Source organism: Grus americana, chromosome 1 (assembly GCF_028858705.1).
Source record: "Grus americana isolate bGruAme1 chromosome 1, bGruAme1.mat, whole genome shotgun sequence".
Classification (NCBI taxonomy): Eukaryota; Metazoa; Chordata; class Aves; order Gruiformes; family Gruidae; genus Grus; species Grus americana.
In genome coordinates, this window is record NC_072852.1 from 199,779,842 (window position 1) to 199,806,964 (window position 27,123).

The following is a 27,123-nucleotide window of genomic DNA, read 5'->3' on the forward strand; positions in this document are numbered from 1 at the left end:
GTTGCAGCTCTGCATCTTGCACATGGAGCTCTAGCTCTTCCTATTTATTTCCAAAGCTGAATGCATTCCTGCACGGACATTTGAGACTGGCCTCCTTTCAACCTGTTTCATCCTTCCTAATGAGCACTCTTAAACCCATCACGCTTCCTTGCGTTCTGTCTCCTCACTTATCTACAAGGTGTTACCACCATCCCGCAGCGTGCCCTTTAAAGCCCTTCCTGCCAGGCTGGCAAGACCATGTAACATCAGCCACAGGTGGCAACTTCCTGTGGTGTCTGACCCCACCCAAGCCCTTTACCAGCAGAATGGAGGCGACTGCCATTCTGGCTCCTGTGTCCTTCACCCTTCCTCCTAGAGCTCAGTAGTCACTCTGGACTTGCTCCAGGGGCCCCATGGCAGTGTTCTTTTAGTCACGTGTGACGTGTTCTTTGTCTTCTGTTTCTCTCCAAGCAAGCATGAGCATAAGTAGGAAACTCTTAGTAAGGAATCGAAGCTCTCTGTGCCAGGGAAGGCAATCTAGAAAAGGGAGAACCTGTGGGAGGAGATGGTAGGTACGGCACACTGAACCCGGGGCAGACGTGAAGAAAGAGCAGTGCGGTTTGTGGGAGTAAGCCTGTGCTAAGTGAGAGCCAAAAGGCACTTTGAAGGGTGTGCCTTAAAGTTTTCTTCTTACTCTGCACTGCCAAGCACTGTACCCAGCTCTAGAGGCTTCTTTAGCCTCTACTAAAAAACCTGATGGTCCCAGGGCTTTACCTGGTGTAGAGGTATGTATGAAAGGCTGCAGGTCCATAGTCGCTTCTGGTACTCGAGTCAGTGAAACTGGAGCACAGGCGGAGAGGTGCTGATAGTTTTCTGTCACAGCCTCCATTCTGGATTGTGTCCTGATGAGAGACATTGTATACATGGTATCTTTTTTTTTTTTTTTAAGTTAATGGCATTCTTGTTTATTCAACAGGCTGAATATTCAGAGCTAGTTGAAACACTGCTATCAACTCAACAAGATCCAGTAATTTACCAGCGGTTAGCAGATGCCTTCAACAAGCTTACTGCAAGCAGCACTCCTCCTACACTGGACCGTAAGCAGAAGATGGCCTTCTTAAAGAGTTTAGAAGAATTTATGGCAAATGTTGGTGGACTTCTCTGTGTAAAATAAACAAGAAAACTCTATGCCTAACTTAGACCCTTTCTGCAAAATGCACTGAGAAATGCTGAATGCTGACTAAATCTTGTACCTGTTTCTGGGTTCTTTGCAGCCATCTCAGATTCTAGAGAGCCTGGAAGTCTGAACATAACACAATGGAATAGGAGAGGTCAACTTTGAATCAGCTTCTGCTATTATGTGTTAGCTGCAATCTGTCGTACATGTGTGTGGGAGAGAATGAACAGAAAATTTGAATTTAAATTTTTTCCATATATGTGCAAACAGATGTGGGCACAATGAAAAAAAATGCAGTGCCTTTTCCCCCGCACTGGTTTAAAATACGAATGGTCAGATAAACGTACAGATTTCTTTTCTACCCAAAATCATGTTAGAGTGTGATGCAGATACATATAAAGCTCTAAACAGTTTAGCTGATTTTAAGCTTTATTTTTCCTCTCTTAAAGTTTGAGTTTGTGTTCCAATGGGGAAGAAAAACCAAATGGTATTTTAACTTGTGTTTAGTTCTGTTTTTCTACATCAACCTGATATTGCATGTTTAATGCAATGTAGGTTTTTACATTATGTTCTGCTGCCTAAAGTTCAGAGAAAAAAAAAGCTGTATATTTTTGTTCCCCTAAAATGAACTTTAGGAACTGTAGCCATTTCATTGCCTTAATTTAAAAGGAAAAAAAAAAAGCTTATATACTTTAGATAAGAAGTGTAAGGCAAGATTTGACTCTTCAGAGTTGGTTTAGGATGTTGGCATTAAGCTGCTGTGTACCTGTTGCAGCCCTTCACGTTGATGTGTCATTTTGGAATGAGTGTCTAATGCAAGGTTCATGTGTAGTTTTACTTTCAGTATCTGTTTTGATTCGTACCTGGGTTGCAAGCAACTGCAATGTATTTCTACACTGAACTGTTTGCTATAAGCAATAACAACTCAAAAGGTGTAAGTTACTGGCAGACTTTTAAAGTTGGGGCATTAGCTAAAACAATTATGCTAGAACAGGGGCGTCAAACCCATTTATCATGGGCCATAGTTGTTTGACTGGAGTCAGGAAAGGTAATTGGGATGTGTAGTGCTGTGGGGGATTTTTTGTTTTGCTGAATCTAGCCCCACTTCTGCAGAGCCCTTCCAGCTGCTCTGCTCTTGCTCAATGTTTTATACCAGCACTGTAGCTATTGCAACAGCAGAGTATAGTGCTCTTGGTATAGCGGACCAACAAGGGGGAGCAGCACAAGGGCTGCTTTGTCTCCAGTCATGAGCCAGAGAAGACTGAAGCAAACACAAATGCTGTATGTCTAGTAAAATTGATTGAAATACATGGACATAGAAGTGGGCCCTTTCGTTTAAGACCTCTGCTAGATTATGCTGTTGAATATTTCCCATGTGTTTTTAAAATTTATATAAAATGTACAGTATACACCTTTACATGGCTATGTATAGCATCATGTTTGCAACTCTGTGCCATTCTTCAGCTATTCATCTCAAAATTAGTCACAATAGCCAGAATTTTTAAGACATAAATGTGTAATACTGTGCTATGAGTGATCTAAGGCTTTTCTTATTTTTTAGTTAAATCCATACCTGTCTCAAGCATGGATCCACAAGGCCAAAAAAGCCATCTCTTTGTGATACTTTTCTCTTTTAATTAATGTGAAAACTGAGCTAGGGCAGATTTACACCTTAAAAAGTGACCATAAAACCTCCTAGATATAATGTACCTTCCCAGCTAGTATTTTATTTCTAAGATAATTTGTGTAGTATTTTTAGAACAGGGGTATTGCGCTCAGTTTTTTCTTGAAACTCTAATGCTTTTCTTTAAATGATTTCTTGACTGTGCACTTGCACAAAAGATATTGATCCTGGCAGATCCTAAACTGTTCTGATGGCTGATTTTTTTAAATTTGTCTGGGGTTTGCTATGTTTTTGAAACTGTTTCTAGAGTTTCTCTGAGTTTGGATAGGGCAGCAGTTCTGAAACCTCATTTTTTTCAGATGAAGGGCATTAAAGCCTGGGAACATAAGCGGCAGCAGGAGCTGCTAGTTGGTCATGATGTGCTCGATGTCAAATACCTAGGCCAAAGTCTTCAAAGAGATCATAGCAAATACCTTCAATTTTTTTGGATCTGACTGAATAACTGATATACTCAGTCATCATTTCTCTTTTAACTAGCTCTGTCACTATAATTTTTTTAATCCTAAAGCTGGGTCACTATTTAAAAATATTTATTAACTTTAAAATTTTGAAATCCTCCTGCATATTGTGATTGATGAATGGGAGCACAAATTGAGTTGGTGTTCAGGACAAAGTAACGTGCATACCCAGTACTTCTGTTGTCAGGCCCATTGTGTTGTAGCAAGCAGAGACGCACAGCATCTTTTGACTATCAAGACTTGTTAAAGTACAAACACTTACTTTCAAAGACTAGTTTTGAAAGTTGCTTAAAACTTTCCTTTGCCCTTCATTTAAAATTAATATTATATGTTAAATGGAAACTGTCCTAGTAAGGGTTTTTTATAGTTTTCCTGCTTGATGTTATGCTAGACAACATTCTTCCTTTCTTGTTTCTTAATTTTTCTTCCATTCTCATGTATTCAACAGGGATCTTTCCATGCCATTTTATGTTTCTTTTAGAGCAAATACTAAGATGTCTCTGCTTAGTGACATCCATGAAACTGTTGCAAAAGGTTCTGGGAAGAAGTTTTATTAATTCATACTCCTGCTGTCTAGGTGGCTGCTTCTACCGTAACTATTTGGCTTCTATATCCCTTCCAAAAAAATAATTAAAAAAAGAAAAAAATCCTTCAGTGATCTTGTACACATCCAGTTGCTGTATATCTAGATGCAAAATCTCATTCAAGCCCATAGGAAAGACTCGTAGCCCATTTTTAGTGAACATTGAGAGTTGGCTCCACACAAGTGTTCTGAATTTTTTATAGCATCACTGCATTGATTCTCCATTCACTGTGCAAAGTGAATAATGGTTCTAAACATACACCTGTTTTTTGAAGGGAAGAAAAAAAAAGGCAACTCAGACTGAATTATAAATGCTGCATGATATAATTGTAACAAATATATTTATCTAGATTTTTTTTGCTAAACCAGATTATTGCTCCAGTGTTTTCATTCTGAGACTAGAAATCAAGTAGTTTTTTCCCCATTTTGCCAGCTCCTTCCCATTGTAATAGCTAGTTCTAATGCTGGCATAGTAATTTTCTGTTATGCAACCTAGATTTTTTTATGCTGGCAATCATGACCATCTAGTTAGGTCATGAAATTCAAGACCTTCTCAAAAGCACAGATACACATGGACAGGGAGAAGTGGACTACTACTACGTGAAACTTCCACTTTCATGTGCATTTATGCCTTAATTATCTTCAGTGAATTACCGCTGGAATCTGCTACTTATTGCCCAGAGGTTTGCGTTTCACTCTTCAGTGATAAAGGGCTCACTGTTTTCCTCAGGAATGAGAAGCTTGTTTTCTCAGCATGTCCAAATCCTGTTAGTTGAAAGAGAGGGGCTTGAATCAGTGTCACCTCTTGACAATGTGTAGCACTCACTAAAGCCCCAGTGTTTACCTGGGTTAATCCCTTTATATCTAAGCCATGTAGTTCTAGAAAATAAGCTTGCTCAGAGCAGTCAGTTGTCCATTTAAAACCTAATTCTTTAAAATGTAAAGCAAATTCTAATTTGTGATCTGTAAAGCTATTCAAAAATACAAATTGCAGCATTTCGCTTGTAAAACACTTCAAGTAATTTCAGTTTTGGTTAAATAATTACGTAAGAAGGCGTGTTTTGTATGGAAGTAGCTTGATGAATATAAGCGCAGGAGTAGGAGCCAGGCTCCTCTAATTTTGTATCAGTTTTTCCACTGGATCCTCTGTGGCCGTTGGCAAGTTGCTAGATCTGTGTTGTTGTTAAAATAGCGATAATACCTACCTACCTCGCAGGGATGTTGTGAGGATTAGCTTATGCCTATAAAATGCATTGAGGATCTGAGATGCTATGTAAATATTAAATATTTTTAATTTTAGTTTTGTGAGGTGTAAGATTTACTGTAATGAAAACAGAAGATTTTCATAATTATAAAGCCCAGTAGAGGCAGCAGTGGTGCAGTATTCCCCAAAACCGGTCTACTGCAGTACAGTGATGCTTGCTGTAAATTGTAGTTATTTCAATTACAGCCAATTGAAACAGTGGCTACTTCGTCAATGAGATGAGATTCCCCACCAGTGTGCCTCGGCTCTGGTCTACATAGTAAGAGGACAGTTGTTAGTTATTCAGGCTTTGGTGCCTCTACTTGTGACAAGTGCCACTTGTGGTGCTAGGGTTTTTTTGTTTGGTTTGGGTTTTTTACACTTTTCTGCAAGGAACAAACACCACTCACTTCTCCCATATCTGTTCCAGTCGCTCAGTATAACCAAAGCCTAATGATAACAATTCAAACGTAAAGAGCCAACCCTGACCCACCTCCACCCCCCCATAAATTTGCTTTTAATATGAGTAGCTTGTGCCCTCTTTGCAGTAAATGAGATGAATGCTTTCTATTACTAATCACGAAGCAAATCATGAAGTGTGATTTGCTCTGGAGCCTTAAGCTCTCAACTGTCTTACAACCCCCTTTTGTCAATATGAGATTTCTTGGGGCCCTAGCAACTGAGAAGTAAGATATCCCTGGCTTTCCTTTCTCCTCAGTGAATTAAAGTAGATTCTGCTTTTCCATTTCTTCCCTTTCCCTATCTTGCTTTTCCTGTCCTTTTAAGCCATTCTTACAAAAAGATTTGGAAGACCCTTCCAACCTCAAGGGAAATATACTACCCATGTGATTTTCCAAGTTATTACAGCTTGATACTTGAAATTGATAAAATCCTTTCTAATAGCATTCTCCAGCACATTTCAACCTCCCATTGAATCATTCTAGAGTTTATAATTAGGAAAAAAATATTATCCTCTTTTATTTGTTCCCTTTGTGCAAAATAAGGAACCTCCATGCAGTGAACATGCAGTTTTAAGGCAATAAATGCTAGTACTGCTGTTGGTCAAGTGTGTAAATATTTTAAATGTATAATTCAGTACTATGTTGAGTTTATATATTAAAAATGCAGGGATTGCAGTGCTAGTTGATTTCAAGTATTGTTTTACCTGTACAGTTGCAGATATGAAGTTGCATAGAAATATTTTACAATTTGTTGCAATAAGACTTGGGAAACAGCTGTGGAATCAAGCCTTATCACAACTGAATTTTCAATTTTGAAATGAACACTTTTGTGTATTTTTAAGATCCATAAGCAGGAGGAGGATAAAATTGTTTTCCACTAAAGACTTTTATTATTTTGTTTTGGCCGTGTGTGATTTGTGTGTATTCTTGTTTAATATTTTTCTAAAATTCACCTGTGTTGAATACCTGAAATAGCATTTGTTATACCTCCTTACGGTAGAAAAAAAATAGGAACGTTGTGCTGCATGTTGTGCTCTTTGGCTACTGTGAATGCAAAGAAATCCAGTTAAAGCTGATGGGATGACTTAAATTTACATCAGCACTTCAGGCTTGAGTTTGTCCATCAACAGAAAAAAAACCAAAACAAACGTGATGAGGTGTGCAACAGGAGTATCTCAGACTGGACTACAAGTACCAGAAGTGGCTGTGAATATATAATCAAATTAAGCTTTTCCCTCAACTTCCAAAAAAATTTTAACAGTGAATTTTCAGGTCACTATTATTGGTGGTGTTTTTCTACCCAGAAGGCATACTGATTTCTGGGTCTTGAATTATTTTTTTGGTGTAGATTTAATCTAAACAGTTTCTGATGATATCTGGCACGGAAATGTTCTCCAAACTCGTAATCTGTTCCCACGTAAGGGATATCTAGCAGTGTGTTACTTCATGTATGTCAGAAAGGTTCAGCAACAGGCAGCAGTTCCTAATGTGCTGTAATACAATGACATTTGGATTAACTGCAGCTATTTTCTATTTTTCCCCCTCTTACTTTCATGCACTCACATCTTTAAAAAAAAAAAAAGGGCAAAAAAAGAAGCTTCACAAATCCTGAAAGTAAAACTACGCGACAGCTCTGGTGGTGGCAGCTTGCTGTACATCTTGGCTGTATGTATTGCTAGAATTTTACTGGGTTTAGAAGTAAAATTATTGCAGTTATATATTTATATTGGCCTGGTTCAGTTCAGTGAATGTTTTGGTGGAAGACAGAAACATTTAAGGTATTTTTGAGGAAATCCCTGAAAACAGCCGGTAAGATGAACAGCAGCAGCATATCCAAGAGCCTTTCATGTAGAAAATGGAACTATTTTGCTTTACCTTAAATATGAGGTCTGGAATAAACTTGAATGATTTGGGTACAAAGCCTTTACTCACACTTGTGTAAGTGTACGCAAAACCCATTGATTTTGCCTTTATGAAACTTAAATTTGCTTCAAGTGGTGAGCAGTGGAGTTGGGAGTGGGGTTTTTCCTTCACTGATTTGCCATGTATTGTAAGCAGAAAGGTCGGAAAGATCAACCTTCCAAGTGGAATTTGTCGGCAGGCCAACCAAGGAGATGGTCATACATGAACTGGAAGAGGGGAGGAGGAGGAGGAGAAGAAAGTAAAAAGTTTGCAACCTTATGTGGAGTAAAATAGTAGATGAAGCTAATCCATAAGAAGAAAAAAAAATCCATAATCCAAGTGTTATCCTGTAACTTCATAACCCGTGCCATCCTGACAAGGCTTAATTAATGGTGGCCATTTTATCAACACGTTTTTTGAGGAAAAGAGAAAGTGCTATTTTGGAGCTGTATGAAATGTGATACTATCGGTGTGAGTGTGGTTAATTAAATAATAAAATCATCTTTCTTTTGGGAAACATTCCAGACAAATCTACATTTCCGAAGAGAAAACCAAAGTTACCCACTCTGATCTATAACTCATTACTAGTTTTCCTCCCTTGTGTATTTGACTCTTACAGAACAACTGTTTTCACTTTAACGTCTATCAGATGTTATCAGATTTGATTTTTCTGACACTGTGTTGCCTTTGCAAGTTGGAGTAAGGCAGAGCTTTGGGTGTGACGTACTTCCCTTTTTCCTCCCCTCTGTGTCTGGCCTGCTGTTGGTGGTTGTGAAGGCATGAATATTGGATTTGCTTTAACTTACTGCTTTGGATGATGCCGTTTGGGTTTGTGGCACATTCAAACTGCTTCCAATCCCTGTGTTTGGTGTTTACTGAATGAAAGTCATCACTAGACTCCAACACAAGTATCGATTTGAAAGCCTCTTTCATAACTTGGTTTAATAAGCGGTCAGGACATTTAATTTACTTTTAGAACTGCACCGATGCTTCTAGTGGTCTTTTGTTCATTCAAATTATTACAGACAAACAAACCAACCCAAACCCTCACCACCACAGTGTGGAGTCTTTAGGAATATCACTGATGTCCTCACAAGATCACTGCTCTGGGGAAGGCTTACATCCTTCTGCCACATTAAGGAAAGACTGTTCTTCTGACGTACTTTTCGCCTGCTTTTAGGCTGTTATGCACTTTCACAATTTCTTAACAAACTACTGTTAAAAATGTACTGTAACATGGATTTTGATAAGCGCACATGTATTTAAACAATCCACTCAGCCTCAGGACAGCTGGAAAAATCAGATACCTGTTTTGTATCTTGGTTAAAATGTTTGTTACCTACATCCCTTAAGATGGCCAGATAATGTCTAGATCCTGTAACTATTTAAGATACCAGTGTAGTCTGTAAAAGGAGGACAGTGTAATTTTTCTCTAGGGGCTGAGAAAATGGTGTCATCCTCTTATTTTTCTTAGAGGTATATATAGTCGGAATTGGAGTTTCAAAAGCAAAAAACAGTGATAAAGCCCGTTTACTGTTCAGGAAAAAGCTGGTTTCTTTCTTAACACTAGCTTATTTCTATTTTCTTCTTCCTCCTTAAAAAGAGTGTGTGAAATAAGTGTAGAGGTATGTGTAGGAAAAACTGTAAAATCTGCTGCTGTACATAATGTTTGCTACTTGACTGCATTTTCTGTTCCATTTTAATTTTACTGGTTTTGCTAAATATATTTTATATATTTTCCTTCCTGCTTCTTGTGATGGCAGAGTGATTACATCTTTGGGGGGGAAAGCAAACCACGAGAGGGCTCTGGCCAGAAAATTCCATCAAGTTTGTACGTTAGCCTGTATCTCAGGGCGGTTTTTGAGAGAACAGCATAAATTGGGGGCACTGTGGCATAGTGAAATCATGGGGATATTAAAATGTACAAAGGTATAAAGACTGGTAATTCTGTTTCAGGGTGTTTTTTTTAAATACTTCTAAAATCCATTTAAAATGTCAATACTACTAGGTGGTATGAAGTGACTAGTAGTCACTTAAGTAGAAAGTTTTTCAGTCGGAAGTCTGTAGCCCTCTTTGTGGTCCCTGAATTACTTCCAAGGGATCCACAAAGCCTGGCAAAATAAAGACGACATCACTGTCATCATGTATCACTGTAATGTTTCTAAGAAGATTTGTATCTCCAACAGAGAGTTGAGAGCCCATAAACTCTTTGAGGATGAAAACTTACTACTGAACTTGCATGCAGAGAGCGACTGCAAGCTTTGAAAAGGCTACCTGACTGACTGTCCATCTGTCCTACTGCATGACCCAAGGGCTCCTGAAGCTGTCCAAGCTACCCCATGGGGCTCTAGTGCATGTTTTCTCCTGCATCTGTAGGAGAACAGAAAGAAAAAGTGCAGTAAGCCTCTCTTACAAAGACGAGATGTTGCAGGCTGTTCTGCAGGTAGAGTATTTCCACTTCTATTATTTTCCATCTTCAGAAGTGGGATGATGTTGACATTAACTAGAAGCAATCCTTGTATGGTTGTAAAGCATTGCATGCTTGGCTGCTGTCCAAATGAATGTGCAGTTGGCTTGCCAGCCCTAAAAATGTCGAGATTTTTTTGGGGAAAAGCTATTAAATTTTTTAGACTTAATGGCAACAGCAGAGACTCTACATTAGGAATTTAATAATCTATTTTCCTATTAGTTAAAACTGATTATACTTTTTCATATGGCTATGGCTTGTGCTACAGCAAGAGGACTGGAAAGTATAGACTTTCATTAGTAAAGAAAGAATACAATAGACTATAAAATAAAAAGGAAAAAATGCTAAACCACAAAAGTAACGTAACTGTTACTTTCCAGTGTAGAACTGTGGTTTTAAACACTGTTCCATGCTCTGTTCCTGATCTGGTCTGACAGTGCTGGGAAATTCATTAGTACAGTGGTCTGCGTTGTCAGGTTCAAGCCTTAGACTGTTGTCACTGCTGTATGACATGGGTCTGTCAGTGGAAGGAAAGGGGAGATGGCCTAACTAGACATACCTTTCTGTAAAAAAGATTAGGAAACAATAAAAATAAAACCTAACTGTTAATAAGAAATTTCTTGCAGGGTGCACATTACAGGTGTTCCTGTATTTGTGGTTCGTTTGTCCTCCCATCCCAAAGAGATTGCATTGAGGATATAACCCTTTTTCCTTCCTACAGGGTCACTCCAGCTCCTCCTGAGCTTTCCTTCTAGAACTGTCTCGAAACGGATTCTAGCAAGGTTTGAGATGTCTGTTTGCTGCCAAGCAGTATCTGATATCATAACCTCAGTAATGTGGCCCTGCACAGCCATGTGACCTCACATGATCTGTGTAACCCTCCCGGTGAGGAGGAATCGCTCGTCACAGCAGGGGACTTTTGCTCTGGGAAATCTGGAAGGAGTATGTCTGCCTGGTCTCCTCTATCCTTTCATTGTCGGCCCTATGCAGAACATTTTTCACGTAAAATGCTTTCCAAACATGCATGAAATAAGAAAATTACTTGTGTCACTTCTCTGTAGAATCTAAACTAGATTTCTTACTGCACTCCGTAATATCATGCAGGTGTCTGATAACTGTCCCTTTACAGCAATGCAGGGAAAAGGGTTGGTTTTGTTTTAAATTGCAGCAGTGGTGGTAACATGAATGGATATGGGTGCACTCCACATAGGCCAATCTTCTGTGCTGGGCTGAAGACCTTTATTGGCAAGACCTTTCAAAGACAAAGGGGGTAATGCACTGAGTGCCAGATCCAGACTACTTGGAAGTCTTTTAAAACCAAATGGAAATGCTCGCAGTTCTCTACTGTCATGCAAAGCCTTGTTTCTAAATGGGAGAGATGTAAAAGCTATGAGGATCTGAATGAAAAATCAGCATATCTCCACCTCTTGCCTGTGGTGGCAAGAAAATTTGATTCTCTGCTGCCTACGTAAGCTGTGCTGCAAAAATATTTCATCAGAATTTAGTACTTCTTCTTCAAGGAACTAGTTCTGCTCTGCTTGTAGGTGCCCAGCGCTGAGCCTGGAACTTTCTGTTCAGCCACAGCGAAGTGTTGCAGCAGATAAAGATACAACAGGTTGTACGTAATATAGCAGTTTCTTACTCAACTCTGTGCTGATAGGAACATCTAGCTCTGGAGAATGCGAGGAGAGCCTGCTGTTGGGTTAATTATAAATAATCTGATGGGTGACCTTCTATGAGTTGGTTTATAGGAGAGTGAATGAGCAAAAAGACAATGTTATGAAAATGCTTTTTACGAATTACCAGACTTTATAAAGCCTTTATAAAGAAGGAACTTCAAACAAACAACCAACCACAACCAAAAAAACCCCACAAAAAAACCCCCAAAACACCCCCACAAAACAGGGGTGAGGAAGTTCTTAATTTTTTTGTTTGGGGCAATGTGAGATGACAAGTACCAGACAAGCGTGTTGTGCCTGCACAACATGAGAAATGGGGAGAAGTTTGCGTGCCTAACTTGCTCTCTTTTGAAACTATCTAAGCAGCAGCTTGACTTCTGTCTGTACGCAAGAAAGGGAGCTTGTTCCTACCAGATAACGTTTAGTTCAAATGGAGAGACTGGACAGGAGAGCCGGATCAAGCAAAACAGCGCGGGGAGCTAGGCTGGTATTGCAGTCAGAAGCTCCTGGCTTTTCAACGCCTGGCATCTAACGTGACAGACATCCGTCGTTCTCAAGTCTAACATGACTGGCTACCTGTGGATGTCTAGCCTGAGGTGGATCCTAGCTAAGATTTCTCTATCTGTGCAAACTACTCCGAGCCACGCGGGTTTGCCCTGGGCCTGACCCCGCAGCAGGACGGGGGAAGGACGCGTGAACCGGGGGAGAACCGGCGGCAGCAGCGCTCCGGGCTGAGGCAGTTAACGGCGCTGGCTCTCTGCACAGGTCGTATGTTTTTATGAAGCTCGTATTTAAGTTGGAAACCTTTCTGCGGATCGCTTTAAAGCCGCCCGAACCACCGCAGTGGTGAAAGGCACAGCGAAATGAGCCGGCTGCCCTCCGGCTGCCGGGGGAGCATCGCCCCAGTAGCCCCCTCAGGTAGCTACGCTCCGGGACAGGCGCCGCCGGTCCCGGCTCGGACGAGACGTCCGCGCAGGCGGGCACCCGCCGGAGTGTGTAAGTGGCCGGGAGGGCCGCGAGGGACAGGGTGAGGGAACCGCGGCGGGGGCAGGCCGAGCCGCTCCGCAGGCCGCCGCCGCCGCCATACGCGCACGGCAGCGCCTCAGCCCGGGCACCCTGTCAGCGGCGACCGGCAGGAGCGGGGGAGGTGGGGCGGGGCCAGGGTCGGCCGTTCCAGCCAATGGCGGAGCAACCGCTGGGACCGCCGCCCCGCCCCGCCCGGTCGAAGTCCCCGGCAGGGGGCGCGCGCCCCCGGCCGGCACCGCTGCGCGCGGCACTGGCGCGGGGTGGGACAGGTCCGCGTGCGCGGAGGGATCTGGCGGCCGGTGAGTGGAGCGAGGAGGCAGGCTCGGTGCGGGGAGTGCTGCGGTCGGGGAGACTGCGTGCCCGTCCGCCCGCCTTTCCTCCCCGTGAGGGCGGCCGGCGCTCCCCTCTCCATGGGCGGCGGGGCTGGGGCCCGCTCTGCCCCCGGGCTGGGTCTCCCGCAGCGGAGGGACCGCGCCGGCTGCGCCCGAGTGGCGTTTGCGGACCGGGGGACTGTTCCCAGCGGTGCCCCGGGCCTGGGGGAAGCGCAAGGCTGTCGCGGCGGGGACGTGCCGCTCCCAGCTTTGAAGGGGCCGCTGAGGCGGCGGGCGGGAGGGTAACCCCCGGCAATGGTAGGGCAGCGCAGAGCCTCCCGCCGACTGGCCGCGCTCTGCTTGTCGCTGCTCTAGGCCAGGTGGCGGCCGAGGAGAGGGCGGGGGCGGCGGGGGGCGCGGCTCGGCTCGGCTCGGCTCTCCTCTTGGGGACCGTGCTGGCCGGGAGAGGCGCGGCGGTGATGCACTGGCAGCAGTGGGCGCTCTAAGCAATTAAATACAAGAGGGAGCAGGGAAAAGGGCCGCCTTCAGAAACTGTCAGTGTTTCGTCATTCACGTGTAGGAGGGTAACAGCCGTTCTGAGTCCAGCCTACTCTCCCTCTCGGACTGTGCGTATTAAAACGGGTGAGAATTGGGCTAGAATACATCAGACTTTCCTTCTCCAAGTAGCCACCTGGCCTCCAGACCTTACTTTTTGAATCCAATGCAGTTTCTACATGCTTAGTAATCTTCTCAGAGTTTCTCTTTTATAAGCTTTTCTGTGTCAGTTTGAAGCAGTGTGAAATTTTGTCATCAACAGTGATACTTCTGTAGCTCAGCAACACCTCATGTCAAGAACCAGCTCCTTTTGATTTTTTTTGAACCAGGCTCTTACAGTCCACACTTGTTGCATTCTAGTTCTGGCCTTGGGAAACAGTAGGTGATCTCTGCCCACAGTATTCCTGCCAGTTGTGATTACAGGCTCTGTCATACCCCTTCTGAGTTACTTCTTCCTCGTACTCATTCTCCTCAAAACCTAGTCTTTGGATGTCTCACTACCCCTCTTGAACCTCTTCTAGTTTCAATAGTTTCTCATCTTTTTCTTAAGATGAAGGGACCAGAGCTGCTGTTTAGTTTGGTTCTGTATGTGCTGGTATCTTGGAGCTCTTGGCAGGACCTTTTACATTTCTTTGTAAATTCTACTTAATCATGTTCTCAGCAGACACCATTTCCGCTCAGGCAGGAGACTTCAGGGTTATAATATGTGATTCTCCAAAAGCATTGTGTCAGTGTTTGGTGGCAGCCAGAAGAACACTTCCAATGTTAGATTTTTTTAGGAAAACAAATAGACTGTAACAGAAAACATCATAAAGCGACAGCATAAATACATGATCATGCATATCTTATATAATTGTATAGAGTTCTAGTCTCATCTAAAAAAAAAAAAAACGTGTATTAGAAGTGTGTAACAAGGATGAGCGAATGCGTGGACTTGTGTCAGCCAGCCAATGGAGTAGGTGAAGACCCTTCAGGCTAGAACAGAGCCAACTTGTGGAGTAAGGGAAGGGGATAACTTACAGGTGTCTGTGAAATGACATGTGGGGTGGTGTGGAGAGACTGTATATTTGCTTTCTCTTCTGATATGCAAAGTTTTTGCATCACATGAGGCTAGTAGCAAAGTTCACAGCAAGAAGAGGTAGTTTACCAGCTGACGTTATAGACTAAAAAGCTTCATGTGAATTTAAGGGATACTGGACAAGCATCTCTAAGAGAACTGCATGTACAGAATAAATCACTTTAGATGCAAAACTAACTCCCTTAGTGAAAAATGGCTAAAGTCTGGGAGAGTATAGAGTGGGGAGGTATCACATGTAATTGCCTTATCTTGCTCCGAGACAGCTGCTTTCGGCCACCTTCAAGAATGACCACTATCAACCCTTGCTCTGAACTAGTACAGCTTTCCTCTTGAACCATTTGCCATAGATGTTAACAAAAAGTTCTCCAGACTTAATCCTGAAATGGAGCTGTTCTCAGATCTGTGGCAGGTGAGCTGCTCGTGGTCCACAAATCCTGCCTTGTCCCTCTTTTCCTACTCCACAAAACCATTAGTACATAAGAAAACTGCTTCAGGTTTGTGTGCAGGTTTGTCAGTTCTGCTTTTCTGACATCCCCCGGCTTGGCCATCTTGTTCAGAGGCTGTTCTGTTTCATGGCACTGGGGCCCCAAAAACTTGAGGTTTTGAGTTTTTCCCAGTTGACTGTGAGGGAACAAGCTGGCTGCCTTGCCTGAGGATGACCTCTCAGATGTTGGAAAAGTTTTTATTTGTATTAGAAGACTCTGCAAAACAGATATAGGTTTCTTCGTTTCTTCTGGCTAGACCACACTAGCTAGCAGGAGGACTTTGTTTTGTCTAAATTACTTTAGACTGATGTATTTCATACACTTTGTCCTGTCAGTCATTCCTGTGAAAGTGCATTTGACGATACTCCCAGTATCTTGTCAAATCATTGACAATCAACTTTTTTTAGGATTTAAAGATCTGAAAAATTGTTTCCAGTAGGAGGCACTCTTTCTCTGGGCTTTTTTTTCCCTCAGCACCTACATGTGGGTTAGTTTGGCCACCCCCTCCGATCGTTGTCTGGGACTGTGGGATCTGGATCCCTGTACGTGTTAAGGAGCTGAAGCTCGAGCAGAGAGCAGTACCTCCCTGGCTTTAAGGTGGTAGGGCACATGTCCAGCCTTTAGTAACTTCCGGTCCCTCTGATAGGGACTTGTTCACCTCCAGGCAGGTGGCTGCAGCCCCTTCCAGGTGATTTTCATTACGGTTGCACACCACTGTCCAGCTTTTCTTGAAATGTGTTGCATCATAGATGTTCAGCTGTTTGTTTCAAATATTGACTTGGGTGGCTCGTCAAAAATACAGACAACTATATTTAACTCCCTTACATGCTATCTGTCTCTAGAATAAAATCTCTGAAGTTGCGCATGTACTTTTTATATTCTTGGTAAAAATCTAAGGGGCTAACACCATCTTCTTTCTCCCCTCTCCCAGCAATGAACAGAGTGGCTTTCCAGTTCTATTCCTATTCCTTGGCCTTTCATTAATCTTTCCTTTCCCCTTCAGCTAAGGGACGTTTTACTACAAGATGACATCTTTAGGGTACCATGAAAGAACGAGCATTGGGAACTGGCAGAGCAGCAATGTGTCCTTCTTGTACACTTACCAAATGGTATTTCCAAGCTGGTGTGCATTTGGGGATGCCTGACTTACAGACATGAATTTGCTTGACACTACCTCTTTGGTGGAGAAACATTAGCCGGTCACCTTTGGTGCGATGTATTGGTAAAAGCTCTGAAGAAGCAATTCTGTACTTTACAGTGAGAGTATTTTTTGAGGTGGCTTTGTAAATGTGGATCCCACCTCCTGCCTGCCTTCCCCCATGGAAGAGGAGCTTCCTCTTGAGCGGTGCTGTGGATCTAGAAGGATCTGGCCTCTGGAGGAAGCTATGTTTTGTGTCTTTATGGGGTAAGCAGTGGGGCAAGGGCATTCAGGGCACTTGCCTCAGCTGATCTGCAGGTTTCCAAACTTCTCTGGACAGGGCACACAGTTACATTTGGGCATAGAAGCCACACTCTGTCTCAAAGAGGACTGGTTTCCAGATGATCATAACTTCATAATTATGGCTGGACCAAATGTACAGGGGACCAAAGACTGTAGGCATTTTTGAACGAGTTAATTTTTCCATAGTGTTCCTTCTAACTTGTTTTCCCCTCTCCTTTAGAATTTGGCTATATAAAATCAGAGTTTTCATACATGACAGCTGGAAAGTAATGTTAAATAGGTACAGTATTCTTGCATAGACAAGGCCTTGGAGTCTCCTGGAGTCCTGTTTTCACTTGGTATTATCTCTTTTCACTTATTTTTTGTTTTCTTTGAAGAGCTTTCACTCTGTAGTGATGACTTCTACCTGAACAGTTCATCATCTAGTAAGAGAGAGATTGAGCTGTGCAGAGGGGAAGGGACTAAGGAGTCTGCAGGCACCTCCACCCCCTGCGTCCTACCTGCTGCACTGTGTGAGCTGTGGGCCACGTGGCATCGTTGTAGTCACCTCACTTTTCCCGTTTTATGGGTAGATCTGGCCCTTCAGAGGCCAGTAGCATTCGCATTTGCCATTTTACCCTATGAACACAACCCTGCCTGTTAATCTGCTGTTTCTGTGGGAGCTTACCCCCTTTTTTCCTGCTTTCCTTTAGATGAACTTTGACTTCACCGTGAGTCTTATTTTTCCAAGCTCTATATGCAATGTTCTTGAACTATTCTTGGAGATCTGATTTCTTTATTGTTTTGCTTTTTAATTAGGTGCAAATGCAACACTTAAGCTACGAAGTAATAGTAAAGAAGATTTCCCACATTGCTAGTTTTAAACCTTGTATCCCTATTCATACAAGGTTTTAGTGTAGGTAATATGGCTGTACTAGCACTGAATGTGTTGCAAACGCTCTGAATCCCAGGGCATTCCTAAAATGCAACCCCGTCCCCCATGTGGCTCTAGTAGAGAGGACAGAGGACAGGCTGCTCCAAGTTGCTTCTGGAGGGACCCGAGGCCTGGGGCAAGCATGGATGGGCCAGCTGGAGCCTCAGGGCTCAGGGACCTTGGGAGTTAACAGAGTTTAAAGGTTCCCTAAGCGCCAGAGGCACCATGGATGTCTCTGCTTCCTCCCATCCTCCCCCAAAACTTTCAAGGTTGTTTCTGGACTTGAGAGAGCTGAGCTTTTGGGGGGGAGGGGGGGTATAGAGGGGCTTTCAAACAGTAGAACTTTCTACTGCCTTGAAGCCAAAGGAATTTACAAGTCTCGTTCATGTAAACTCACTTTAATAGTTTTCTGATGTAGTTCTTGAGCATGAAAATGTCTTCAAGCTAATGACCTACGTCAGTATTTCTAGGCAATATATGTATGTTCAGAAAAATATCTTGAATTTTGAAGGTGTTCTTAATAGATGTACATAATATTTCTACCATATGTTCTGAGTTACCTCTCCTTGCAACCTCACAGTTAATTACCGCTTGGTTCCTAAGGCTTTACTTTACAAACCGAAAGGAAGACTATTAAAAATCAACTACAAAAATATTTATAGAAAAAAGATGTCTATGACTGTATGCCTTTTTATCTACTGAAACAATGGGTAATGCTTCATCAGCAATGTTATCGGTGAGACTTTCATTTCATGGGCATGGATTTAGTCCTTGCAAATGCCTATGTGGGCTCACTGATCATCAAAATTTCAACTTTTGACTTAAGAACTGCAAGTTTGCAGCTGTTATAGTTTCTTAGTGTCAAAGCATAGATGTGTCCTTGCCTAGGGGATAATAGCAAACTAGATTACTACATGTATGATGCACTTAATAAAAAAGTAAGTTGTGAGATGAGTGATTTTAAACTTCTAACATCTGTCTTAATGAAAAAAGTTCTTGTACAGGGCCTAAAATGGATTGTAGCATTGTGTATTGTTACAGCATTGTTGCTAGAAACTATATTATCTGTGTGAACTTGCAGTAATTTTTATAGTAAATACTTTAAATAATACATAATATAATAATATAAATACTTTAAAAGCATTTATGTTCTATTCAACCAAAAACTAGGGACAAAACTAGCCATTTTGGTTTTAGTAGGTAGCTTGACTCCAGAATTCTCTTGCTAATGGCATAGGTGGGTCTTTAGGCTCTGAACGATTCCCTGTTTGGTCAACCCGGCCTGAGAAGCCAGTAAGTCAATAAACGATACTCTGGAAAAGCCACGAGCTTTACTCTTGTCACATATAGGTGCGTACCATGTCAGTGGAATGGCAGAGTAATTATTCTAATGAATACTGATGAGTTATCTCTCAGTGGCAAGTTAATGGTACCGTTTTTCCAGCAAGTAGGGAGAAGCTGAGTTTTTGGAAATGTCTTGAAAGCTGTCTCCTCTGTTGTAATGCAGAGAATAGGGAGAAGAAAAATCCTGAGGAGCTATACTTCAAATTATACTGAATTTTTGAAGTTGCACGCAGTTCAGATGACGCACGTTTCTCTCGATGACTTCTGCAGAAGGGCAGCGTACACCTGTTTCTAAGTTCTGTTAAAGTTATTGTGTACTAGTTCTTAGACCAGTTGCAGAAAAAATGGGTTTCTTGAGAGAAGAATCTTTTCCACTTTTCTCTAGTACTTTTCAGGTGCTGGGTTCCTCTTTTCATCACCTTCATTCCCCGAGGTGTCACTGTCTTTTCTGGGACGGACACCAACGCTTCAGGTTTCCCTCTGGGCAGATGCTGCTTAGCTGCCTGGGGCGAGCAGGGTTAAGTGATACTGTGCAGCGTAACCCACCTCAAGAGTTTTCTGAAAATGGCTGCGCTTTTCCATTAGTATATACCATGTCTCTCTGATACAATTTATGGCTGTGTTCTTACGCACAAAATACACAGATTTTTCAGTCAAGTAGTGTTTTCTTAGAAAAACATCTTCTTGAGCTTCTTGCCTGCTCTTGTTTGTAGAAGATTTCTGGCATTCTGGTGTGGAAGTAAGAGCCAGGTGATGCTGATCCTAGAATACTAGTTTACTTCATTTTGAGTCAGAATTGTGTTGACTTTTGAACATGGGACGGAATGACCAGTAGCTATCATTATTTCTGGGAGGAAAGGCAGTAATTTGTATAGGATTTGCCAAATCCACTAAAGCTTTTTTTTCCTGCAAGCTGATACAAAAAAAGGTGTATGAATTCAGGAAATCAAGAACTGTAATGACAACTTACCTGTAAGAATACAAGCCAAATCTGTGTTGTGTAGAAAGGGAACAGTGTTGCTGCTGTTCCTGAATTCTCTCTGGAGACATGTTATTTCAATCTGCCTCTCACTGGTTTAAGAGCTCCTAAGTAGAGGGAGTATGTTTTCTCATGTTAGGAGCTTTTCCCAGTTAGCTGTTAGACTAAGTCTGCAGTGTCGGTAGAGGTTGTTTTACTTCAGCAGAGTATGCCATTATTAAAAGTGTTCACCACTGAAAAGGGGTAATTTAATTATTTTTTTTCCCCTCCGATTGACATCTAGAGAGATGGATGATGATGATGATGACATTCCCCAGCTTTCATCCCATGCGTTGGCTGCCCTCCAGGAGTTCTATTTGGAACAACAGCACAGAGAGGGCATGAAGACCTCCCAAGGGTTTAATCAATATTCCGTTGGCTCAATAGAAGAAGACTGGGTAAGAAAATAAACATCCAGAAATGAAGCACAGTTAGAGGAACAGGCTTTACCAGGTTTCTTTTGTGGATGGATACTGAAATTAAATTAATAAGGGGAACACTCAAGATGTTCCTAGAGTGGCAAAATTGAACCACTCACGGACAGTAACACGGTAGGGATATTTGCTTTAATATTAAATCTGGGCACGGTTTTCCGTTCTCTGTGTGTGGGGGTACAAAATGAAATTACCTGAAGAGAGGGAAATAAAGCTGCCAACGGAAGCATCTGTCCCTTCTGGAAATTTTAACTCCAGCCTGACATGGAAAGATAGTAAAGATTCTTCCTTGAGTTTGAGACCAACAGTGTAACAAATTTGAGTGATCTTTCCCTTCACATCCTATTTCTTTCTGTGGTTTAGTTCTTTGGTTTTGTGGATGGCTGCCTTGCTTTTTTTCTTCTGACAGACTGATTTTTTTTTTTTATTTGTCTCTGGGTTGGGGGTTTTTTTGTACTCTTCCTGATCTCTTCTGGTTGGTACTTTATCCTTTATTTCCTCCTATACTGTCACTTTTCAAGTTCCTTTTTCCTCTTCTGCCAAAGTAACTCAACTGAAGAGCACGTAAATATTGTGCATCTGCACTTACGGTTTGAACTAATCTTGTCAGTGATTTTGCATGACTTGGTTTTCCTGGTACTGCAGTAAATGCTTTGGAAACACACAGTATAGGCTACCTGCTGCTTGTCACTGAATTACAGAAGTAAAAAGGCTATCAGGAAAATAGTCGGCTTTCCAGCTTTACTGTTTGTGAACTGAGAAGTTGCTGTGGATTTTGATTTTCTTTGAATGTGACTCACCACAACTAACTGTACATCGCATGGTCAGAAGGTTTGATATTGTTTGTAATTGTGCATTATCTTTCTCAGCAACTGAGCCAGTTTTGGTACAGTGATGAAACTGCATCGTGCCTGGCTAATGAAGCGGTTGTGGCAGCTGGAAAAGGTGGCAGGTAGGTTTTAGTGATTTCATTGTAGATTTAACATATCTTTTCTGTAAATACTTTGTTTCTGCTACATAGGCTGAGCATGCTGTTTAATTCATTACTCATTGTACTTCATCTTTGTTCAATTGAGATATTGCAGAAATGCTTTGGTGTTATTTAATTAATAGTTCATACTGATGTTACCGTTTAGCATTTCATTGAATGTTGTGGGCTCTGCCTATGAATCTTTATTTTTTGAGAAATACAAAGAGCTCCAGAGCATATTAATGACTTTTAATTCTTTTTTTCATGCAATGTTTCTGTAGAACAGATGGAAAAACTTAGTTTTCATCCTATTTTTGTAAGGAGTCATTTTTAATTTTAGGTTTTCGAGTATATTTCCTTGCTGTTCTGAAACAAGATTTTCTCTGTAGTTAAGCTTAAAGTCTTTGTGCAGCATGGAGGTTGAATAGGTAATGACTTAAAACTTTGTTATTAAAGTAATTATTGGTTAAAATGGAGGAAGAGTAGATCACATTTTTGGGACAAATGTTTTCCCAAAGCAGCCCCGAGGACTGCTTTTGTTGTTGTTTGCCTTTTAAATGTTCTGTCTCTTTTTCAGGATAGCATGTGTTAGTGCACCAAGTGTGTACCAGAAACTGAAAGAACAGGATGGTAAAGGTTTTTCAGTGTGTATACTGGAGTACGACAGAAGGTTTTCTGTATATGGAGAAGAATTTATCTTCTATGATTACAACCACCCTTTGAACTTACCTGAAAATCTCCTGCCACACAGTTTTGACATCGTAATAGCAGATCCACCCTATCTGTCTGAGGAATGTCTTCAAAAAACTGCCGAGACCATCAAATACTTAACAAAAGGAAAGATTCTGCTTTGCACAGGTATAATTAATAAAAATATTAGGTCACCACTAAGAATCTTTTTCTCTCTCAAAAGACAAACTTACTCAAGTGAGACAAATACTAACTCAGTAATTTATCATAAATTCAAGGAGGTATCCTGAGCTTTTTTTTGGGAATACTTTAGTTCAACCTTTATTTTAAACTGAAGGCTGTGTTTTTTAATAGTTAAAGTCAGTACTTTTTTCATATGGCATTATGAGTTTTACTAAATTCTTGAAGAATTGCAAGATAGTCCTGCAGAGTTCCAGAAATATTTTTTTCTTGTAAAAGGGCCAGTCTCTGTAATCGCAATGATTGAATTCTGGATATGACAAACATAGGTGCAACCTAACGTCTTATTGAATAACCTGACAAATTTGTGATTTTCTAAACATGTCAGTAGCTGCAGGATTTCAGCTGCCACATGCTACCTAGCATCTAAGGTGAGCTAACTAGAAAGAACGACAACTAGGTTGGAATGGCCTCTGCTCAGTAAAGTGGGATGATTTTAGCTAAGTCTTAAAAAGAAAAAAAAGTAAACTCTTTTTTTTTTTTTTCATATTACCTGTCCTTACTGGTAAACATAGAAATTGTAATGTGAATTACAATGTATGGGAGATTCTGCCACTGTGATTCAAGTGAGGAGATCTTAGATGCTGAAATGCAGCAGGAGGAATGAAAACCCAGCGACTAGAGCAGTGAAACTGGAAGACTTACCAACTATACTTGCAGGTCCTTCTTGATGAAGATGCACTTACTGGTTTAAGAAGCGACGAGTATCTGCCTGAGTCATGGTGTTTCTTAAACTGTAATCTTATTACAAGACATCTGAAGATGTCCACGCAACTTTTGCAAAAAACAAAGGACAAAAGCCCTCTATACATACAACTTGAGGGAAGTCAACCAAGCAGGCAAAATAAATAAAAATTAAAATAATATATGGCCATAGAAAGCCTACTTCTTTGTTTAATTGCACATGGCAGTCATGCACAAGGATGGTTCTCAGAATTTTTTCCCCTCAAATGGATAGGTGGTCCTTCAGTTTACAAAGTTTGAGAAATACTGCCCAAGGAAGTGATCTCTCATCATGTAGCTGTAAATACCACACTGCAGTTTATTTAAGTAGAAGAGTGTGTGTAATCTGTTTGCATTTCCCATGGCTCCCTACCATGTAATTTCTTTGGCACGTAGCAAGAAGATTGAGTTCAAATTTCTGTTTTCTATAAAAGGGGCACTGATCTTACCCTCTACCTATTTTTATGAAACTCCTTGGACATTCATCTCCTTGGGGCATCTTCCATTCTTTCAGATTTATTTTAAATTTCCCAATACCTTCAGTTGTTAAAGAGGGTTGACAATGTTGCTGCTTTAAGCTTTGCTTCCTTAAAAAAAGCCGGCTCAATATATACACGTTTGGGAGGAGCTATTAAAAAAGCCCAAACATTCTGTTACTGTTTTTCTCATCAAATACTAATTATTTTTGTTGCAGGTGCAATCATGGAGGAACAGGCAGCAAAGCATCTTGGTGTAAAGATATGCAAGTTTATTCCAAAACACTCGCGAAATTTAGCCAATGAATTTCGATGTTATGTGAACTATGCTTCTGGACTGGACTGATTCTCATAAGATCTACAACTTTTTCAGCCAAACTCCTTTTGGTTTTTTATCAGTGACTCCACATTTCTCAATGCTGAAATATTCAGCTCCAAGTAATGTTTTCCGGGCTAGCTTTAATCAACACGGTGTGATAACCTCTCTCTTTTAAATGTGTAGACATATGCAGTTACTGTCTTTTGTATCTTACCTATTAGGTAAATGGGGACCAAATAATGCAGGTGCTGGATAATGGGAACTTCTCTGTTAGAGTTCCGTTCTAACTTGTAGTTTTTACCATTCTGTCCTGAGCATGATGTCACATGGTATGAAATACCCCTTTGGCCAGTTTGGGTCAGCTGTCCTGGCTGTGTCCCCTCCCAGCTTCTTGTGAAAATTAACTCTATCCCAGCTGAAAGAACAGGACGCACTCAAGGACTCTTCAGTGACCTCTCTGAAGTGATTTTAGCTGGTTGGCTTATAATAACACATATATATAACAACCACAACTGGATGGTTCAAAGAGCACGAATAGTGGTCTCTTTTCAATCTTGAGAGATGCTCCTTTAGTAAAAGGATTGAGAGAGGTTTGAACATGTCGTGTGTTTTCAGATTCATTATCCAGCAGGCTGACGTTTTTATAAAGGATTACTAGAAGAGAAAATAGGTCTCCTTCTGGGGAGGCCTCTCCAGTTGCTTTTAATAATAATCAGAACTGCCTACCAGTTGCCAAGTAAGATAAGACTGGCTTTTTAAAAACTTCTGGTTATTGTTTCACCTTTTTTCTAAAGCCTGGTCACAAACCCAGCCCTCCTTTTTGTAAAAGATCAGATCTATTTTGTCATCACTTATGACCGTATAAACTTGTGTGTGTATGTATGCTGTACTACAGAAAAAGTAATGTAAGTTGTTAAACATCTCTTTGCAGAAGTACGGTGCACTTATTTTGCGATGTTTATGTGTTAGAGCAAGAAAAAGTCATGAGCTTTTAAAAAAAACCCACACAACTAGGCTCTTCTATTTACTAGTTAAGCTAATCTCCAGAGGTGGTATAAACCTGATGTCTCCTTGAAAAAAGCACGATAAGGGTTTCTCCATTAGAGCTTTACTTTCATTAAGAATCCTATACATTAGTCAGGCCAAATCACCTGAAATACAAAGTCATTACTAAATAAAGACGCCACACATCAGCCACTGCTTGCATTCCTGCTACAGACTGTGTTCATGGGTTCTTGCTTCAAGTTACTCATACTGTTGGTTGTGAGATACTTCTGCAGTAATGTGACCCCTACATGTTAGTCCCCTAAATCTTAAATCATAATGGATCTGATTAAATACAGTGCCTGCTTTTTAATACATTTCAATATCAAGCTAAAGATGATTTATAGGTATGTCAGGTTTGTAGTTACAAGCACAGTCCTTTTTCCTAATTGCCCAGTTTCATCTTTGCCTCCTGTTCCACAGGCAGCAGCAGAGTAGTAGAATAGAAGCATCTTAGAAATTGTTGAATTTTAGAAGGCCATGCAGGTATAACATAATGTATTGATAAACTCCTACTGTTTCTAATAGACAAATGTTGAATTTTATATACAAGGTTTGGGCTATGTTTCAATCAATTTCAATCAAAACAGATGATACATTAGAAAAACTTTGCTTTGGAATAGTAGAGATTTTCGTTAACTGGGAATTTTAAAAGTTGGTTTTGACTAATCTTTGACTACACTACTAATGTCTCTTTGGGTGAATGTTGGTTCATAAATTCCAAGGCACTCATCGGTTTTATCAGCTATAAATATACTGTACAAAACATAAATAGCTGTCTTTATATGCCATATTTCTATATTGGGATTGTGTAAAAGGTGAACAGAAACACTGCGTCTACAAAATTAAGCACCTAAAATGAAGTATTAAGAAATTTATTTTGCAATGGGGATAAACCTAATTAAGCTTGTGAGACAAGACTTTTAATAAGGTAGAGAGAATACTTGTTTCTGTGCATTTCTGCCATTTGGATGCAGATTTTCCCACCTGGTGGAGTAAACAAATGAGCAGAAATAATGTATATGAAATATAATCCTCTCTTAGTGCCCAGAGAATCGTGCTTCCTGAGCTGGACACAACACTACTTCATAAATACCCATCCAAGCCACTGTTACTTTCTTCCCCACGTTCCAAGAGATCTGGTCACTTCCTAAGGCTTTTCCCTCCTCACATCTTTTATCTGCTGCTTCCTCTCTCCATATAGTGTTCATCAGTTTCATGATACCAGTTTTCTTTCTCTTTCATGCGCCTTGGTTCCTATCAGACTGGTAACAGGTATTGTTAAAATGAGGAAAAGTGCAGCAGAGGAAGAGCTCACAGGGAAAATGGAGACCAGGCTCTTCCGACAGTCTCTGAGCCCACAGCTGATACAGTTTTGCCTTTCAAACCAGAAGCCATCCTTGCTGCTGAGCTCAATAAAGCCAGAATCCCCCTTGAAAATGACTGCCCACAGGTGCCACACAGCTGGGTTTAACTGTTTTCCAGGAGGCCATGCCATTACTTTTATGTGGCCAGTTTCAAAACAAGAAAGCAAACCAAAATGTTAAATGCATAGGTATTGGCACAAATCTATACTTCACAACTGTAAGCTGTTTTATGTTTATTACCTCAATGTCTTGCACACCAAGCAGATGGAGACAATGAAGTAACTCCTGAGACTTTAAACTACGCAGAGACTTCAAGTGAGACGGGTATGATTGCCAGAAGGGATGACACTCATCCCCTTGCCACCCACCTAAACTAAAACATACTGTTCAAGCACAAACTTCACCTATGTTGCGGCTTTGCTATTAATTCCTTCATTTGTCTGCTTAATTTTGCTAAATATGTGGTGGTGTGCTCTATCAGAATTAAAATACAACTTTGCTAACTTCATCAGAGACCTTTCTTAAAAAAATACAAGTATACCATTTGGTTGTACCAAGAAATTCAGTTCGCCAAGAAAATAACTGCTACTTCTTGCATGTAGGTTGGATGGCTTTGAAAAGCGGCACTGTGAAGATGCACGGTTATGAAAATGAGGGTACGTGTAAATCTTTGTAGATGCACTCAACAGAGTAGCCCGTTGTCCACCGGCTTCCCTCTCAAAAGCCCAGTGAGCGCAGGCAGCTGCCCAAGCAGAGCTTGACTAGTGGTATTCACAGCCGTCATCAATGAGAGGAGGTAAACTATTTTTGTCATGCTTGTTTCCAAGGAAGTAGCTGTGTTTCTGAACAGGCTACAAATCACAAAAATTCATAGTGAATTGGTACTTTGTGCCATCACAGTAACTTTAAGTCATATTATGTGACAGCAAAATTTCTTTTTTTCTGTAATAGGGTTATGAAAAAGCCCCTGTGTCAAGTAGTTATGGTTTGCTTTATTGTGGGTGTCTCGTGGATGGACTTTCTATTGGAACAGACGGTGAAGTGTTATCACCATGT

General features: G+C 41.1%; 3 protein-coding genes across 7 annotated transcripts in view; 2 read left to right on the forward strand and 1 right to left on the reverse strand.

The window, feature by feature from the left end:
- XPO4 (exportin 4) overlaps window positions 1-9,364 on the forward strand; it is an 85,229-nt gene extending 75,865 nt beyond the window's left edge. For 3 of the 4 annotated variants that reach the window (XM_054839611.1, XM_054839625.1, XM_054839634.1), the window contains one exon: window positions 956-9,364. In XM_054839611.1, coding sequence (XP_054695586.1) covers window positions 956-1,153 — 198 coding nt within the window. In that variant the 3' untranslated portion in view covers window positions 1,154-9,364. The remainder of the gene's footprint in view (window positions 1-955) is intronic. The other variant, XR_008578997.1, reaches the window with a different exon arrangement.
- A 3,516-nt stretch (window positions 9,365-12,880) lies between these two features.
- On the forward strand, window positions 12,881-26,575 carry EEF1AKMT1 (EEF1A lysine methyltransferase 1). 2 transcript variants are annotated; one of them, XM_054807475.1, is made up of 5 exons: window positions 12,881-12,958; window positions 20,049-20,202; window positions 21,108-21,190; window positions 21,786-22,066; window positions 23,556-26,575. In XM_054807475.1, the coding sequence occupies exons 2-5, from the start codon at window positions 20,053-20,055 to the stop codon at window positions 23,681-23,683; spliced, it is 642 nt and encodes a 213-aa protein (XP_054663450.1). In that variant the 5' UTR covers window positions 12,881-12,958; window positions 20,049-20,052; the 3' UTR covers window positions 23,684-26,575. The 2 variants fall into 2 exon arrangements, with proteins under 2 accessions (XP_054663450.1, XP_054663459.1); XM_054807484.1 differs by lacking the exon at window positions 23,556-26,575 and adding an exon at window positions 22,654-23,483.
- The window catches only part of IL17D (interleukin 17D), a 28,588-nt gene continuing 15,717 nt past the window's right edge, over window positions 14,253-27,123 (reverse strand). The window contains exon 4 of the transcript XR_008574453.1: window positions 14,253-14,317. The gene's annotated coding sequence lies outside the window, so the exon portion shown is untranslated. The remainder of the gene's footprint in view (window positions 14,318-27,123) is intronic.